Here is a 19,444-nt window from a genome sequence, read left to right as displayed (position 1 = left end):
GACGGGCCACACATTCGCCATATTTACATAAAATACATGCTACCTGCGCGGTTTCTTTTGCTTTTACCCAAGAATCGAGACCGTTTTACGTCCATATATATAAAGAATTCAGGGATCTTTTATTCACAAGAATTTCATTGTAAAAACCTCATTGTTTTGCACCTCTAGATTTTATTTTAGACATTTCTGCGTCCATATTAAAAACAATCATCTTTTACGAGTTATATTTTATGTAATATTTCAATCTAATAACTTTAAGTGAAACACCATGGTCCTACACCAAGCCCTACGCCGACGGCAACTAGCAGATCTTCGTCTACTTTGACCCCGTGCACCTTTGGAAGAACATATACAGCAGCTTCCACAACAACGGCTGTATGGTGCTGCACAGGTGTCCAGGGGCTGAAGTAAGTGGCCAGCATTATTCACTTTATAAAAAAGATAAATCAAAACACCTAGCATTCTAAAACAAACATGTTTTTTAGGAGCCTGAGAGGATGAGGATGGCCCGATTCTCGAGCTGGAGGTTGCTGGCCAGGTTGGAGAGCTACAAGTCTGTCAAGGCAGGCTCCAAGTTGACCCAGAAGTTGCTGGCACGCGCTTCAATCGAGAAGCAGAGCGTCGGGACCAACATCTGGAGATGTTCCAGAGGACAAGGGAGACCTGGAGACGGGCCGGGCGGTCCTCAAACGGCCATCTGTCCCCATGGCCCACATGGCGTCCTTCGGACAGCCACTGTGGGACTCCCTGATGTGCAGGAAGCACAAGAGCACCTGCTGGAGTTCTCAGTGGTCCCTCTTCAACTGTTTTGGTGCCAACTTCTCCAAGGATGTGACTTCAGAAGCGAAGAAGACCAAGGCCTTGGAGTGGCTCAGAACAAGACACGGCCTTGTTTAAAGGCGCGCCCATTCCATGAAATTCATAATCGACCAATCAGCGTACACAAACGTTCGTACACCACACAGCATGAAGAACATACTTTCGTATCCTTGTTGAATATTTCAGGGTACTACGGCCTTAGAGGTAGATCAAATTGTGTTCCATCTCCCTCTCCGTTTGCAACCAATGAAAATACCGCGTCTTTTGTTGCTTCGTCGACTGAATTTTGTATCACAGGTGCTTTAAAAGCTGTGTGAGTAAAAGAAAAAGAAAGATTGAATCTGGGTCACTTGAATGCATTCTCGTCCGTCACACCGCTACATCTCCTCAAGCTGAGACGCGAGGCACATTGTCAAGTATTAATGAAGAAAGCGTCCCTGTGGGGCTGGTGTTTGTCAAACCAAATTACATACATTCAGTTGGAAAGGTGAGGATTAATCTTTCAAATCCCTTCTGGATGTGTAGGATGGCCCTTACATACAGTCCCGCACTGGAAATAACCCCCTGATGCTGACATGAATTGGCTGTGCAGAAGCATTGTGCTGTTATGTACATACTGTACTGTGTGATGGGATGCTGTGAATGTACTTTAGACGTACACAAAAAATGCTGACAGCAAAACACTGCCTTTTATGGCCGATTCCAAGTATTTACACACATTACACAAAAAACTACAGGAGAGCAGAACATTCAAACAAAGTTATGGCTACACTTTAGTGGTGTTTATTTTCCTAGGGAGTTTGGCATATTGTTTTTTTCTCTTTTTAATGTGTACTTGCTGATGGGCACTGTGGGCCTGTGTGTTCATGTTGGGCAAATTTGTAGCATTCACACACACGCCAATAATTTTACACACATATGTGGTTAGGTTTTTTTTGCCCCTCAAAGTGATCCTCGCTCTTTAAGACAAGTAATTCTTAAAAGATAAATATTAGTGTGAGTTATAATGATTTGATATTAAAACCCCTCTTTATGTTTTCTTTTTAATAAAATTTGTAAAATTATTTTAAGTAATAGGTCGCCATTCTTGTTACGTCGCAGTGCGTGACGAGCCGAACTTCCGGCGTGTCGCTCTTAGCTACCCCAACATGCCGTCGGTTCTGCCCTTCCAATTTGAACCAGATCGGAAAAGTGAAGAGCAGGACAGCACTGTCGGTCGTTCACAAGACGAGCAGCAAAGGCAAAACGATAACAGGAAATACAGCACCTTATAAGAGAAGAATTGGGCAAAACTGGTGATGTACTCGCTGCAAGTGCGTCTCAATGATAACGGAGCAGAGAGTGTATGCTGTTAAGAACTCCGAATTTTTTTGTTGGCAGATCTTCAAGGTAAGATATTGCGTTTTCAAAGTTATCCCAGTATAATTATGTAGATCAGGGGTCCCCAAACTATGGCCCGCGGGCCGGACAAGGCCCGCAGCCACATTTGGTCCGGCCCCTTGAACAAAAAAAATGAAATAAAATTTTTAAATTGGCGGCATGGAAAATGAATGAATGAATGAATGAAAAAAAAAAAATTTTTTCAATTTCAAAAATTTTTTTTTTCAGTAGTGTTGTGTATTTCCTGGCTTTTTTATGTGAAGAACCCAGATAAGGTTATTTGGTTATTATCTATTTAATTAATAGTGTTATTATTATATTATATTATATTATATTATATTATATTATATTATATTATATTATATTTAGGGCTGTCAAAGTTATCGCGTTAACGGGCGGTAATTAATTTTTTTTTTTTTTTTTATTAATCACGTTAAAATATTTGACGCAATTAACGCACATGCCCCGCTCAAACATTAAAATGACAGCAGAGTGTCATATCCACTTGTTACTTGTGTTTTTTGTCTCCCTCTGCTGGTGCTTGGGTGCGACTGATTTTATGCACCATGGGCATTGTGTAATTATTGACATCAACAATGGCGAGCTACTAGTTTATTTTTTGATTGAAAATTTAACAAATTTTATTAAAACGAAAACATGAAGAGGGGTTTTACTATAAAATTTCTAAAACTTGTACTAACATTTATCTTTTAAGAACTACAAGTCTTTCTATCCATGGATCGCTTTAACAGAATGTTAATAACGTTAATGTCATCTTGTTGATTTATTGTTATAATAAACAAATACAGTACTTATGTACCGTATGTTGAATGTATACATCCATCTTGTGTCTTATCTTTCCATTCCAACAATAATTTACAGAAAAATATGGCATATTTTATGGATGGGTTGAATTGTGATTAATTACAATAAATTTTAAGCTGTAATTAACTTGATTAAAAATTTTAATCATTTGACAGCCCTTATTTCTTTTAGTGTTTCTGAATGCTAAAGAGTTTTTTTAAATCTCTTTTTAGCTTTTTATCAGAGTTTGTTCTACATGATAAAATGTCTGAGTGAGAGCTCGTCCGAGGCTAGAGATTCCTTACTTTTTGCTAGGGGTTGTACATGAGAATACACATGTTGTCATGTACAACAAACTGCCACACAGAAAAATAAGATAAACTTCATTTTAGCAATTTGAGCCAAAAGTCGGTTTCATTATTCTGCTTAGGAAAAAAACCCAAACAAAAAGGAAGGGTTGGTTCATTTTCAGTGATGGTTAAAGCCTGGGTCCCATGTGGTGGGTTTATTTTGTTGTGGAGAGCAAAATAATTCTCAGTCAATTAGACACTGTTGATAATGCAGAGAATGGCAGTGTGATGCCTGCTGGTTTATAGCGGGGATTTGGCCCGCCATGGGAAGGAAACATTGGAGGTGGATGTGCTCACGTCCCCCTCCCGTGCTAGTGTCTAGCTGAGATTTAAATAAGCCTCAGATTACTTGAGGGCCTTTAAATGCAAATTTTGGTGAGAGCGCAAAGCCCCTACTGTAAACCACAACCTTATCATTTGCCTCCCAGATTAGGGCCTGTCTAAGATGGAAAGGTGGCTGCAGGCCCCCCAATAAGCTGCAGGATAGGGGCCACTCCGGATAGCTAGAGACGGGGGGGGGGAAAGCCCGTGGATAGATGCGATGTGTGCCAAGGTCAATTGTGTCTGCATTTTCCATAATCAGCCAGTATCAGGAAACTCAAAGCTGGCGCGCTGCTTATCTCACCGCGTGTTTGCGTGTCTACGTACAAGCAAAACGGGCGGAGAGCCATGATCGTTGACTGATTAGGCAATAATCAATTAAGAGAATGGGGGAAAAAAGTGAACATAAATGTCTGGCGTGTCATATCCTATTATGCGCAGCTTGATTGGGTTAGGATAACAGATGTTAGCTTATTGGCTCCGACAGCATTTATTTCATTGCAAGATGAAAAGCTGCTCGCTTGTCAATGAATTTCTAGTTTGAATGGCACCCATTTCATCCCTTAACGATTTGACAAGGCTGTTAGAGAAAGCTACGCTGAGCCAACAAATCCACGGCTCCCGCTCGACGCTGAGTCAATGTGCTAAACAGACAGGCTGTTTTCAGAGGCGGACACTCCTCTCACCAGGCAAATACGACATGGACATATGTCCATGATATTGTAAAAAGAGAACCTACAGCAGGGGTGTCCAAACTTTTTGCAAAGGGGGCCAGATTTGGCGTGGTAAAAATGTGGGGGGCCGACCTTGGCTGACGTCCTTTAAGTAGAACAAAATATTTAAGCAAAATTTAGCAAGCCATTCAGTGTGTCACATTTGCTTTATTATTTTTTTAATGAATAATTTCAACAATCTTGCAACTAGCCTTTGCGGCGTTCTCTTTGGACTCTCGGGCTCTTGCAAAATACTACTGCTGTGAAATTTAGCTTTAAGTTGCTTCAATTTCTGGCTATGTATCTTCCCTGTAATCTTGTCTTACATGTCAGCGTGTCTTGTTTGGTAATATCGCCTCACATTGAAATCTTTAAAAACAGCGACTGTCTCTTTGCAAATGAGGCAAGACACAGTTGTTGCGTATTTTAGTGAAGAAATAGTCCAATTTCCACCTATCCTTGAAGCGTCTGACGTTACAGTCAACTTTTTTTTGTTGATTATCGCCATTGTAGAAAATTGGAAGGAGAGGGTCACACGGAGTAATGTTGCTTAGAGTGCTGCTGGCTGTTAGTAGGTAAATGAGGAGCAGCATTTTGTGTGTAAGCTACTTCATATGCTGGTTGCAGTACTGCTGACCAATTTATTAAGTCTGTGTGCGGGCCAGATGTTATTGATTTTATGACAGAGGCTGGGGGCTGGACGAAATTTGACCATGGGCCACATTTGGCCCCCGGGCCGGACTTTGGGCATGTCTGGCCTACAGTGTATCACCAAAGTGAGTACATCCCTCACATTTCTGCAGATATTTAGGTTAGAGCTGTCAAACGATTAAAATTTTTAATCGAGTTAATTACAGCTTAAAAATTAATTAATCGTAATAAATCGCATTTTAAACCATCTATAAAACATGCCATATTTTTCTGTAAATTATTGTTGGAATGGAAAGATAAGACACAATACGGATATATACATTCAATATACAGTACATAAGTACTGTATTTGTTAATTATAACAATAAATCAACAAGATGGCATTAACATTATTAACATTCTCTTAAAGTGATCCATGGATATAAAGACTTGTAGTTCTTAAAAGATAAATGTTAGTACAAGTTAAAGAAATTTCATATTAAAACCCCTCTTAATGTTTTCGCTATATTAAATTTTGTAAAATTTTAAATAAAAAAAATAAACTAGTAGCTCGCTATTGTTGATGTCAATAATTTCACCATGCTCACTCATTGTGCTTAAACCCATAAAATCATTTGGACCCAAACGCCAGTAGAGGGCGCCAAACACCAAATACACCGTCAGGGATGGCAAGAGGGGATGCACAACCAACTCCAGTGGGACCGCAGCATGTAATTTCTACCCAGCCGCCCGTCCCACCGCCCTATGCCGAAGCTCTCCTGTGGAGTATGATGTGTGGGGTGCGTTAAAAAAGGTGCAGGGATGGCGGGGTCTGTCGTGAGGAGGTAACCGTGAGGCCCCCCCCCCCCCATGGTTGCAACCATGACTGTGTGTGGTGCCCGCAAATGCTATATCTTCTCTGCGCTGTGTGCAATACATGGTGTTAAGGAAAGATCAACTTTTACCATTCTTCCCCACGTCAATTCCCACACTATCTATAGTTACTGTGTGCAAGATGGCTGTTAAAAACGCGTTTGCACTGATTGCTTGTATCTATTCCACTCACTTAGTGCTGTCTCTTAGCACTGTATATAAGTACAACAGCGCCATTGTAGGCAGTTTGCGGTAATGCTTGAGTGGGTCGTTCCGCCCATGCGTTAATTGTGTTAAATATTTTAACGTGATTAATTAAGAATTAATTATCGCCCGTTAACGCGATAAATTTGACAGCCCTAATAATAATACATTTTATTTAGAATGCTCTTTACATTTGAAAAACAAATCTCAAAGTGCACATTACCATGTAAAAAAATAAAATAAAAAGACTAAGAATAAAAAAGACTAAAAGAAACACAAATAAAATCAGATACAAATCAGATAAAAGTAAGGTTATCAGACTCGGCCTTAATTCTGTATAGCAACGTAGTGGCCAAATATGTCACTCGAGAGATCAAGAAATCAGTAACTATGCACTAATACTGATAAAGAACTGACTAGTCAATGGCAGCCAATGAGTTAACAGGGCGTGACCTAAAAATGCCCCAAAACCATATGCAGAGATTGTGGGGAGGCAGCCGGGCAGTGCCCCCACTAAATAGCCACAAAATATTAAAAGTGATGTTTCACTTATCCCCCCCCCCCCCCCCCATCTGTCATATTTTGCATACTATCCTCATTAAAATATGAAAATCTATAAACGTTTGGGTGGTTTTAGTTAAAGCAGACCCTGTTTTTTCATCTGTGTGATTTTTGACAAAGATCAAATCACATTTGATGGTGATTTTATGCAGAAATGTGAGAAATTCCAAAAGGTTCAGATACTTTATCATACCACTGTAGATCACATGACTGATGTCAAAAAAAGCAACACGTTCAGGTCAAGGCCACGGCAGAAAATGGCTGTTATGGCGGCCATCTTGCTCTGGTTGATGATTCATTCAGTCTGCCTAACGTCCTGCTGACAAAGTTGCACTCAAACCCAAGCGACACATGCCACCCATTCTTCTATGCTGCATCCCCTTGTCATACATTGCCCCCTTCTCCAGGTGTTCGCAGAAAATGTGAATGAGGTCGAGGACATTAGCTCACCATCGAGAGAACAGATGTCGCATGTCTTGCACCAGCTTCGCAAATATGTACATGTGTCCATGGATGTGCCGGGTTCCACCAGTGAAGTATAGTGATGTAATAGAATTTCATTAAAGAATGTTGGTATAAATAATAACCCATCTTGATAAAGGGTTAGGAAAGAACTAGCTTAGAATTTTTAGAGTATGCTAATGCTTTGATCTTCCCACCTCAATGGCGTACCGCAAGCAACACGTCACTTCCGCTCATTAATATTCATGACATTATCTACTGTTGCTAAGTAGGGACAAGCCACCATTTGTCCCTAATAGGAAATGAATGGAAATCGTGTACGAAGGAGATGTTTACAGAGCTAAACCTACAAATTGTCTCCAAAAATGATGTGCCTGGTGCCAAATTTACTGGCAAAGATGTGGAAGAACATAAAAATGATAAATGATCAGTTAAAGAGATGGCTATAGTGTCGAAGGCTGAAAAAGACGAAAAAAACGAGCCGACCTAAGCATAGCCTTAGCTTTTTTATCGACGCGACTGACAAAGGACGTTCTCCCGTTTTAACAAGCTATCCTTTACCATCAGCCCTGTCTTTCTTATATATCCTCTGGTTGTCCTACGTCTCTGACCGATCTTGGGGGTATTTTAATTAGCTTTGTGTAGCGATCGCAAATGCTACTCAGTGACAGCCAACGAACACTTTTCATTTTTTCATTGATAACAAATCTTAATTCTATAATTTATTTACACTTCCCCCTTACTAAAGTTGTTATATATGTAACAGAAACGGTAACAGTGGCAGTCAGATACCATTGTAATTCTTTTCAGGTCATTCATTGTCAGACAGAAGCAGTACGGCACAACGTTACACAAAAAAAATAAGTTAAAGATATAAAAATTGCTTAATTTTTTGTCCTCTGAAAGACCATGCCAACCCAACAAAATGTTTACTTCATATGAAATGTGAATGGATTCACCGAGCTGGTGTTAAAGTCCGCGCAAGTTGATTCGGTCTTCACATTTTTTTCTCACAGTTTTTGGTTTCCGGAAACGTTTGAAGAAAACATCCTTCATGTGTCATAATGTCTAGAGTCGTTTCTACAAGTTCCAAAAAAGCCATGCGTGATTGGCATGTTCGTTTTTGAAAGATTACCGGCGAAAATTTGCACAAATTACGTTGTTTCTATGCGAGGGCAGGTCGATAATGTCCCACTTCGGCTTCACTTCCGCTTTACGATGTGACGTCATGGTCTAAAAATAGCATGCGTACGGTACGCCATTGGCAGATTAACATGCAACTCAGTGGTGTCGCTAATGTCACCAAACAAGCAGATGGTAAAAAGGCAAAATCTTGCACTGACCGTACCGAAGAAAAATCTGGAAATTCACTATGCAATTGCCTACAGCTAGGGTGACCATATTTTGATTTCCAAAAAAGAGGACACTCAGCCCGGCCTCAAGATACTTGAATTTTACTGCAAGTTCACTCAAAAATGCCTATATCACTTTAATATATTTAAAGTGTGCCCCCTCACTTTGGATGGAAAAATGCAGTTTGGAAAAAAAAAAAAAAAAAAAATTAATGACTTAAAAAAAATTAGATATATACAAGTATAAAATATAATGCAGACCCATAGAAATGTAGTCCAGTCAATACACATACACACACTAGGCTATGTGCCAACTAAACATCTTTATAAATTACTATCACGACAATTGTGCTTGACAAATTGTTATTCCCATTCAATTGATATTCTCATTCAATGTTCTAGATTGCACACAAACAAAAACCGAAATAAAAAGACAAACTATTCAACTAGGATGTTTCCAAACGTAGCAGTTCAAAACTACATTTCCCATAATGCCTAGCGCGGTTTAGCTTACTGTTAGCTAGCTGAGGCAAAAATCAAACTTTGCTATTAAAGTTTACAATCATCGGCAGCGCATCAATGCGACACCAAACGGGATTTTACAGTCAAAGCTCCGACAGAAGTCAACAGTTGCCATTATATACATATTTATCGTAAATAAAAACTTCAGGCGTGGTGGCTAAATCGTCAACCCAGTAGATGGCGGTAATGCTTCATAATAGGGGTAAACTGCCTACAAAAACAAGAAGAACTACTCCTTCCCTCCCTACTACTAGGAGCCATGTCATTATAGGCAGGCGCTGCCACTCAGCGGCCGGAGGGATTCTCTTCACCGTGAAAAATCATAAGAACCGGACATTTTTATGAATTTATAAAACCTGCCCGGACGACGAGGATACTACGTGAAAGTAGGACTTGTCCGGGCAAAAGAGGACGTTTGCTCACCCTACTACAGCTAATCAGTGAAGATAAAAATAATGAAAATTAATGCATGTGAAGTCCACCATAAACATTCATACTGCACTCATATATTTTTACTTCATTTAAATAATCATCCCAAGAAGAGATGATGTATCACTGGGGTTGGGAAAGTCGTTTACTGATGTTGCAACTGACAAAACAAGGTCATTTGTCATAGCAGCATGTGTGCACCCATCTATCATTCATGGCTCTGATTGTTGACATTGTTGATTACATCAGCCCGATTACTGGCATCAGGGCTCTCTTTTCATAGACGGCACATCTTCATCTTTGAATACACTGCACCAGTTTGGGAATTTACCTGCTCGCCAAGGTGTGTCGTTGAAGATAGACCGGCCAGATGAACAACACGCCATGTCAGTAAACTTATTTGACAGCTCATTTGATGAGGGAACTTGCTTATGTTATCTAACAAATTGAGTACTGTTGCGTACTGTGCCAATTCTAAAGAGAATGCCAGTGGTCACAATCAAGGGTTTTTCAAATGCACCTGCCTGCGCTCTGGTCGAATTTGACACGCAAGTCTAGAGCTGCGCTTGACATTAAAATAGAGGCTGCTGCTGCTGCGCAATAACGTATCACCTTTGTTCAGAAGTGGGCAGAGTAGCCCAAAACTTTTTTTTTAAACCTGTCCTGTTCAGCTGTTTGACACGGAGAATGTGATCATTCAACATACCTCGTTTATTAAGACAAAGCAGCAGACAGGAAGGGGTTTTGGGGGAAGAAGAAGAGAAACACAAGAAAAGAAAGTAAAGAAGCACAAACAACAACAAGAAATACGTTGAACGCCTACACTAACTATGAATATGTTGATGCTATCAGCTAGACGTATTTCTGGTTGACACCGTGGGGGGCCTGTTGACCAGGGAAAGGAGGGGGGTGGGGTGGACTCTATAAGATACAGTGGAGCAAATAAGTATTTAGTCAACCACCAATTGTGCAAGTTCTCCTACTTGAAAAGATTAGAGAGGCCTGTAATTGTCAACATGGGTAAACTTCAACCATGAGACACAGAATGTGGAAAAAAAAAACAGAAAATCACATTGTTTAATTTTAAAAGAATTTATTTCCAAATTAGAGTGTAAAATAAGGATTTGGTCACCTACAAACAAGCAAGATTTCTGTCTGTCAAAGGGGTCTAACATCTTCTAACGAGGTCTAACGAGGCTCCACTCATTACCTGAATTAATGGCACCTGTTTTAACTCATTATCGGTATAAAAGAGCATGTAGGTGACGTAATTATACGACGACGAATTATATGACGAAGCTTCAAAGATGACATGCATGCAGGACGTGTGTGGGCGTGCCCCACGACTTTTAAGGGTTAAGAACGAATCAGTGCAGAAGGTGTTTAAATCAATCTCTTTCCTCCAAACGAATCGTTCGTGACTGACTCAACACAAAGATATTTTTCCTGATTGGAGGTTGGAAGACTGACTTCCCACCTTCCACGAATGCAGCATCAGTTTCACCAATGAGACGTCACAAGAATAACCACATGACTCCATTTTAACAATGAGAGGTAACAATGTTTTTAGAGGGCACTCTTGCTCTTTGTTCGAGTGATTTTTCATAGTGTTGTTCTGCTCTGAATTTGATGATTTTTGTGTCATCTTTTTGGCCTAATATGGTTATGTATTAGGTTGTAGTACAGCATAATAATAACAGTTTATATAGATGAAGCTGTGCTGAGAACACGATATACCGTTATTCAAAAAATCTTACACTGTAAGCTGTTACTCACAATGTTACCCATAACTCAACGAATACTTTTTAACTTGTACTTAAGTAAGTTTTTGGATGACTACTTTTATTTGAGTAATCTTTTTTTTTTTTTTTAAATGTCTACTGTTCCCACCTCTTCAGGTAACCACATTAAAAAAGTGCTCCTCGTTACTCCCTTTGTGGTAGCTCTTCTGTATATTTACTTTTCAATGCAGCCTGTTTAATTAGCGCAACATTCTGTGGATTAGGTGGTCAATAGTCTGCTGCTTTTTTCTTTCTTTATCCAGAGTCTCCTCTTGAGAAAATGCTTTTCTAAGCTTGATGATTCCAAGCTGTCGTGTTTGCATTGATTTAACTGATGTACCAATGTTTACGTGCCATGTTCGGCCACGAGGGAATAAGAAAGGAGAGGACTTCCGAGGGCCGGGAAAGTTGCATATGCCTCCAAGAACGGTAAGTGTATATGCTTAGCAAGCTTTTTAATCGGAGGCAGCGCCCGCTGAGGTTTGCGCATCAGCCATTCAAGCTTTTATTTGGAAGCGACATCACGCAAAGGATGAGTGTGCATCCTGCATGCGTGCGTGTACTTTAATGCGAGCGCGACCACAGAATGAGTATACGTTGCATATGTTCATGATTACGCATTGGTTTGCAGCGGGAAAGCAGTTGGCAGCCCTTAAAGTGGATTTGACAGGTCATTACGTAAGTCTACAATCAGATGGTATGCTGGTGATTTAGAGTATGGTAAACAAGTTGGCAAAAATGTTTCATTTTTCATTTTATTTTATAGGGCCCCGGGCTGGGCAAGTGTGTGGGTGTGTCAGTCATCCCATTCCAGGACCAGCACCTGACAGGTGGAGCAAGATCAGGTGTCAGCAATCATCATCAACAGCCTACATAAGCAGGCCAGAGATCCACCATGTCGCTGGATCGTCTTTTTCAGTCCATTGTTAGTAAGTGCTCAATAGGGGTGTGCCATCTTGGGCACCCCACGATTCGATTCAATTACGATTCAGTGTGACCGGTGGGTTTCGACTCTGCGTTGTATGTTTAGTTTGGAATGACGACGGGAGTCAAGAGTCTGGTGTGACTTGCTTTTTATCTGATAACAGTCAGAAAAAGTCAATCCTCCCATTAAACATGGCTTTAACAATGTGCCCCTCTCCTTCGACATCCAGTGTTGTTAATAACGGCGTTACAATATAGCGGCGTTATTTTTTTTCAGTAGTGGGTAATCTAATTAATTACTTTTCTCATCTTGGCAACGCCGTTACCGTTACTGAGGACGGAAAGGCATGCGTTACTATGCGTTACAATATTGGTCGAAAAGTCTGAAGGAGACGGACTGACCGAGACGACAGAGCAGAGCAGGAGTGGGGAGGAGGCAAGAAAGTTGTGACGCCGAGCAAACGCGATGCTAGGTAGCTCCAATAATACATGTTGTAGCTGATAGCCTACAAACTACGCCCGCATGTTATGGTAGATATGGTAGACATGGTAGATATCACATGTACTGTATATAGATATAACTAGATGCAAAATGACAGACATGGCACTAAATGCGTTAGTAGACAGCCGCCATCTTAAAGCAGTAGACTTTTTAGGACGGCTCTGTTGTAGAGAACCTTCCTAGCGAACCTAAGTAACTTTTTATCTAAAATACTTCTAAATCGGCAAAATCTTGACTTGAATCTATCTTTAAATGATGAAGCAGTTTTAAAACTTTCATATGTCGAAAGTAGAGGGAAGGGAACTAATGCAATAATGGGAGCAATTTTAACAACTTTTAACAGTTGATTCAGGGTAAAAGGTAAATTAGGGTAAAGAATTGGGCTCGGGCCAATTGTACCAAAAACCTTCACAAAAAACTTCACATAGTGTGGCCAATGTTTTATTTTATTTATTTTTTTTTTGAGGGGAAAAAAAAAAAAGTAATTATCACCAATTACTTTGCCAAGTAACTAATTACTCTTACATTCAGGTAATTGAGTTACTAACGCAATTACTTTTTGGGAGAAGTAATTTGTAACTATAATTAATTACTTTTTTTCAGTAAGATTAACAACACTGGCCACGACATACCTGATAACAGTCAGAAAAAGTCAACTGTTACATAAACAGGCTTCAACTGGGACCGTGTGCTTTGGTCAGATGAGACCAAGATTGAGCTTTTTGGCAACAAACACTCTAAGTGGGTCTGGCTTCCAAAGGCCCTGGGAACCTTGTTAGGGTGCATGAATGCTTTGAAATACCAGGACATTTTAAATCAAAATCTGTTGCCTTCTGCCGAAAGCTGAAGATGGGTCGTCACTGGGTCTTTCAGCAAGACAATGACCCTAAACATATGGCCAAATCTACACAGAAATGGTTCACCAGACACAAAATCAAGCTCCTCCCATGGCCATCTCAGTCCCCAGACTTTGTTTTGTTGGCAAAAGGGGGTTGAACAAAGTATTAACACCAGTAGTGCTAATAATTGTGACACACATTATTTGATGTCAAATATTTTTTTCATTATGTGGGATTTTTTTTCCCCACTGAATGAAGGCACTTGTATTGAAGGTTGGATTTTTCTCTTTTTTCCATTAAGGTCCCATATTATTTGAATTTTCAAAAAAATATATTAGAAGCTAAAAAACACAATCTTTTTCAGGGGTGCCAATAATTATGGAGGGCACTGTAACTTCGTTTTGCCAATCATCCTGAAACTGCTCCGATTTTTGGCCTACCGCTGGGGAACAGTCGGCTATAGACACAGGCGGTAAATGAACGGTCAGGAGATTTATTTGTTTGCTGTAATAAGGACTGTAAAACAGTAAGAGCTCTGTGCAGCCCCATCACCGCCTACCCCCTGCCCTATGGGTACAATCAAATGTTGCCAGTAAATCAATAGAGCCGGGAGAGGTTTTTATAACCCAAGTTTAACACCGGACTCTAAGTGCTCCAGGTGGCAGCTCATTTGTTCATTATCCCAACTTATCACAATAAACAATGGCGATGCTGATTGCGCTGTCCTTGCTACTTTACCGGGAAAAGAATAGCTAGGAAGAAAACCAAAATCTCACATAGGCAAGAGAAGGCTAATAACGGCGGAGAGGGAAACGACAGCAAATTGGAATGGAACGCCTATTGAAGCAGACGTTCAAACCAGGTCGGAATGAACAGCAGATGAACTCTTCTGGCTGCCAGGCTACATTCACTTTTAGTGTGTCTTATTCAAGCCAACAGTAGTCAATTGAGACACCGGTGCTACAGCTTTCAACAAAGGACAAATGTTTGCATTTGAAACAGTTTCTCAATAGCAAAGTGCCTTAAAGGGACTTTGAGAACAATCTTCTGAACAAGAGAATACACCATGGCAGACAGGAATGTTAGACTCATTGACCTTGTGCAGTACTTCTCAAATAGTGGGGTGTGCCACCCCCCCGCACAGGGTGGCACATGTGACCTCGGGGAACATACCGTAATTTCCCGAATATAAGGCACACCCGTGTATAATGCGCACCCCAAATTTACTTGTAAAATCTAGGGAAAATTATTGTACCCGTTTATAACGCGCACCCTAATTTTAGCACCAATCAATTAAACTAGTCGACAATGACATAAATCCGTCGACGAGCACGACATCCCATCGACGGTTAATGAAGGGTTAAAAAAATATATGCGTGGAAAGTTCAGAATGTCGGACGCTCTGTATGCAAGCGGGGAAAGCGGCACAAAGCCAAAAAACCCCACCAGAGTGTCCAAAACATTGACTTATTTCAAAGAAACAAAGGAGGGTACACGCTTGTGTCCTGTCTCTTCAATGCCAAGCTTGGCTGCACGTCGGCCGTGAATAAACACTTAAAGCGCCGTCACCCAGTTTGTAAGTCCATCTAACTAACTAACTAACTAACTAACTAACTAACTAACTAACGACATGTTTTATTAAAGTTGCTAAGCCTGTCGCGATATGCAATGAGTCCATTTATCGCACGGCAAATCAAAATGAGGGCGGTAATTTTCACGGCTGCGTTTCATGCTGCACGCGTGCGTGCGTGCGTGCGTGCATCATTGGTGCGTGCGTGCTGATGGCTTATGAGACTCCAGTTCCTTTCTCTTATCAACACGCTGTAGAATTAAAGTTCAGACATACAAAATAAAACACATCTATATTAAACACTGTAATGTTAGCACTGCTACACTGAGGTGAATGGGGGAAAAAAGGCAACCTACTTTATCCTGCTATAAAACATTGGCAGTCGTCTCGTGAAAGCAAACTTGCGGTTAAAAGGTGACAATTCAAACATGAAAAATCGCTGGTTAACAGCATTTGCAAACGAAAAAAATGAAAAAAAAATATCACTGACACCACATGCAATGACAAAAAGTGCTTTTTTGCGGAATGTAAAGCTGAAGTTAGTGGTTTAGCGAACGTACTTCCGGTGAGCATTTCAAAATAAAAGCAAGTCATGTTCGTCGTATAACGATTTCTGGAGTTAATCCCACATACTTCAGAATTCAGATTCTACACTAAGAATACCTTTATAAGATACCCTTTATGAAAAATCGGCAATTGGCAATGAATAATTATTATAATACTATTATATATAGTACTATACTATAATATTAATGCTAGGTGTTTTTTTAAGAATTGTTCTGAATCATGTTGGAAAGGCGAAGTCAGTGTTCTGAATCTGTTTACATTCCATTATTTTGCACGAGTTAATTCTATCAGCATTTGGACTCATTGTTTATTTGCGATATATTACTGTTATTTATGTTTTTATTTGTGCTTTAATAAATAATTTTAGGGTTCTAATTTTTTTTTGTGAATTGATAAGCATCAACAAAAAAAAAATAATTGCTTAATTAGTTAAAAAAAAAAAAAAAAAAAAGACATTTAATTATTAGATTAGTCGACTAATCATAAAAATAGTCGGCTGACTAATCGGGAGAAAATTAGTCGTTTGGGACAGCCCTACAATAAATAGAAGAATACAAGAAAACAGAGCTGGTGTACAGATACAGAAATGTCATTTTACTGACTGGTGAAACAGCACAAGCATAGCATATTGGTAGTTCAAAACATTACCATAAACTGACAATATTTATGGTAATAATATGATTTGACAACTTCTCCTACTTACCAGAATCTAGGAGAAAACAAAACAGACGTGACTTTTCTTTTAAAGGCTGCTGTATAACTTGCACGTTTCATCATGATAAATAAATGTTTCTTCGGTGGATTGATACGGTAAAATGAAAGTGAGAACGTAAGTCGGAAATCCGAGAGAGCTCATCGCTATCGACAAGACAGTAACAACAGAAACAATTGTTATTTGGGTTTGAGTTTCCCGAGGGACAGATATAGTTGACGAACACACACAGGAAGTCTGTGTTGTTACGTTTGTTATGGTCCGAGTTGAGGAGCTGCAATAAACGTTGACTTAAATGAGTTCAAGAAACTAAATTCTGTGCTTTATGAAGAGTGAAACAAGCAGAATTTAACACAGACGAAATCATTCGGCCAATCAGAGTGAAGTATTACCGAAACAAAATGGTGACGTCACGTACCGTAATGGTCAGCAACGGATCGCCGCATACGTTTCTTCAACACAACGTGGCCGTGTCAATTAAAAAAAAAAAAAAAAAAAAAGGTATATATATATATATATATATATATATATACACTCACCGGCCACTTTATTAGGTACACCTGTCCAACTGCTTTCTAATCAGCCAATCACATGACGGGAACTCAGTGCACATAGGCATGTAGACATGGTTTAAGACAATCTCTTGCAGTTCAAATCGAGCATCGGTATGGGGAAGAAAGGTGATTTGAGTGACTTTGAACGTGGCATGGCTGTTGGTGCCAGAAGCGCTGGTCTGAGTATTTCAGAAACTGCTGATCTACTGGGATTTTCACCCACAACCATCTCTAGGGTTTACAGAGAATGGTCCGAAAAAGAAAAAATATCCGGTGAGCGGCGGTTCTGTGGGCGGAAATGCCTTGTTGATGCCAGAGGTCAGAGGAGAATGGCCAGACTGGTTCAAGCTGATAGAGAGGCAACAGTGACTCAAATAACCACCCGTTACAACCAAGGTAGGCAGAAGAGCATCTCTGAATGCACAATATGTCGAACTTTGAGGCAGATGGGCTACAGCAGCAGAAGACCACGCCGGGTGCCACTCCTTTCAGCTAAGAACAGGAAACCGAGGCTACACTTTGCACAAGCTCATCGAAATTGGACAATAGAAGATTGGAAAAACGTTGCCTGGCCTGATGAGTCTCGATTTCTGCTGCGACATTCGGATGGTAGGGTCAAAATTTGGAGTCAACAACATGAAAGCATGGATCCATCCTGCTGTGTATCAACGGTTCAGGCTGGTGGTGGTGGTGTAATGGTGTGGGGAATATTTTCTTGGCACTCTTTGGTACCAATTGAGCATCGTTGGAACGCCATAGCCTACCTGAGTATTGTTGCCGACCATGTCCATCCCTTTATGACTACAATGTACCCAACTTCTGATGGCTACTTTCAGCAGGATAATGCGCCATTGAATCATCTCAGACTGGTTTCTTGAACATGACAATGAGTTCACTGTACTCAAATGGCCTCCACAGTCACCAGATCTCAGTCCAATAGAGCATCTTTGGGATGTGGTGGAATGGCAGATTGGCATCATGGATGTGCAGCCGACAAATCTGCACCAACTGTGTGATGCCATCATGTCTATATGGACCAAACTGCTTCCAGCACCTTGTTGAATTAATGCCATGAAGAATTGAGGCAGTTCTGAAGGCAATAGGGGGTCCAACCCGTTACTAGCATGGTGTACCTAATAAAGTGGCCGGTGAGTGTATATAAAATATATATATTTCTGTCTCCATCCATGTACCTGTTTATAATGCGCACCATGATTTTACAAGTTGATTTTGGGGGAAAAAAAGTGCGCGTTATATTTGGGAAATTACGGTACTTTTTTTTTTTTTTTACCAGAACGTTTTTAGGAATACTTAATTGTTTGAGATTCAAATGCTTTTTCTATCAGCTCATATTGTTTTGATTGATCAATATTAGAGAAGTTGTGCTTTTTGGACATGTTGTTCCAGGAGCATATGACGCCAGAAGACATCTGCTTCACACTGATGTCAGCCGCATGTGAAAAGCGGAAATAACGTGGTGAAAATGAGCACTCAGAGCGCACTGAAACTCAAGAACCTCGCTCACAGGAAGAGCTTACTCTTACATATGTTTAGATCATCATAACAAACCATGTTTGACCCGAACAGCATGCTGTTACCTGTGAAAATATTGCTAGTTCTGTCTAATGTATCAATCAGGTAATGACATTGCAAAAATTTAAAAAAGGGGATTGAAAACCCTCGTTGGGCATCATTTTAGCAGTGAAATATGCTTACACAATGTTTGCAGATGGCTTTACCCAAAGGTACTCACTGGAGTGTGAAAGCGTTTTTGTGCTACCTTTGAGGATTGGTCATGACAGTCACTAAAAAATATCTCTCTACCTATAGACATACACTGCTCAAAAAAAACAAAGGGAACACTAATGTAGCATGCTGCAGATCTGAATGAATGAAATATTCTTATTAAATACTTTGTTCTTTCCATAGTTGAATGTGCTGACAAAAAATTATCAATGAAAATCCAATGTATTAACCCAAGAAGGTCTGGATTTGGAGTTCATACTCAAAAGTAGAGTGGAAAAACACAATACAGGCTGATGTCATTTAAACAAGTCAAAATGAGGCTCAGTCGTGTCTCTGCCCTCCGCGTGCCTGTATGACCTCCCCACAACGCCCCTGATGAGGTGTTCTCCTGAGGGATCTCCTCCCAGATATGAAACAGGACATAACCGAGTTCCTGGACAGTCTGAGGTGCAACCTGGCGGCTTGTAGGAGATTCCAGGAGATATGTAGTTACCCCAGAAGAGCTGGACAGTGCCGTAGAAGGTTCTTAAACCCTCAACAGGATCGGTATCCGCTCCTTTGTTCAAGGAGGAACAGGGTGAGCACTGCCAGAGCCCTACAAAATGACCTCCAGCAGGCCACTGGTGTGAATGTTTCTTACCAAACAATCAGAAACGGGCTCCATGAGGATGGCCTGAGGGCGTGAAATCCTGTAGTGAGCCCTGTGCTCACTGCCAATCACAGTAGAGCTCGATTGGCATCTGCCATAGACCAACAGAATTTACCACTATGCCACTGGGTCTGTGCTCTTCACCAATGAAAGCAAGTTCAACCTGAGCACATGCGACAG

The 19,444-nt window shown here is 40.4% G+C and overlaps 1 protein-coding gene across 1 annotated transcript; it reads left to right on the top strand.

The window, feature by feature from the left end:
* Window positions 1–203: 203 nt before the first annotated feature.
* On the top strand, window positions 204–19,300 carry LOC130930715 (uncharacterized). Its single transcript, XM_057858759.1, has 5 exons — window positions 204–407; window positions 486–1,023; window positions 2,200–2,208; window positions 19,023–19,137; window positions 19,183–19,300. The coding sequence occupies exons 1-5, from the start codon at window positions 378–380 to the stop codon at window positions 19,298–19,300; spliced, it is 810 nt and encodes a 269-aa protein (XP_057714742.1). The 5' UTR covers window positions 204–377.
* The last annotated feature ends 144 nt before the right edge of the window (window positions 19,301–19,444 follow it).

This window comes from Corythoichthys intestinalis, chromosome 15, assembly GCF_030265065.1.
Source record: "Corythoichthys intestinalis isolate RoL2023-P3 chromosome 15, ASM3026506v1, whole genome shotgun sequence".
NCBI lineage: Eukaryota > Metazoa > Chordata > Actinopteri > Syngnathiformes > Syngnathidae > Corythoichthys > Corythoichthys intestinalis.
The sequence above is the reverse complement of the archived record's forward strand: the minus strand, read 5'-3'. Positions and strand labels throughout refer to the sequence as shown.

Bases quoted from the DNA above. Each gene is read 5' to 3' on its own strand.
- LOC130930715 (XM_057858759.1), top strand. From the start codon at position 378: ATGGTGCTGCACAGGTGTCCAGGGGCTGAA. The intron at 408-485 runs GTAAGTGGCCAG...CATGTTTTTTAG, and splicing joins ACAGGTGTCCAGGGGCTGAA to GAGCCTGAGAGGATGAGGAT. The intron at 19,138-19,182 runs GTTCTTAAACCC...CCTTTGTTCAAG, and splicing joins GCTGGACAGTGCCGTAGAAG to GAGGAACAGGGTGAGCACTG.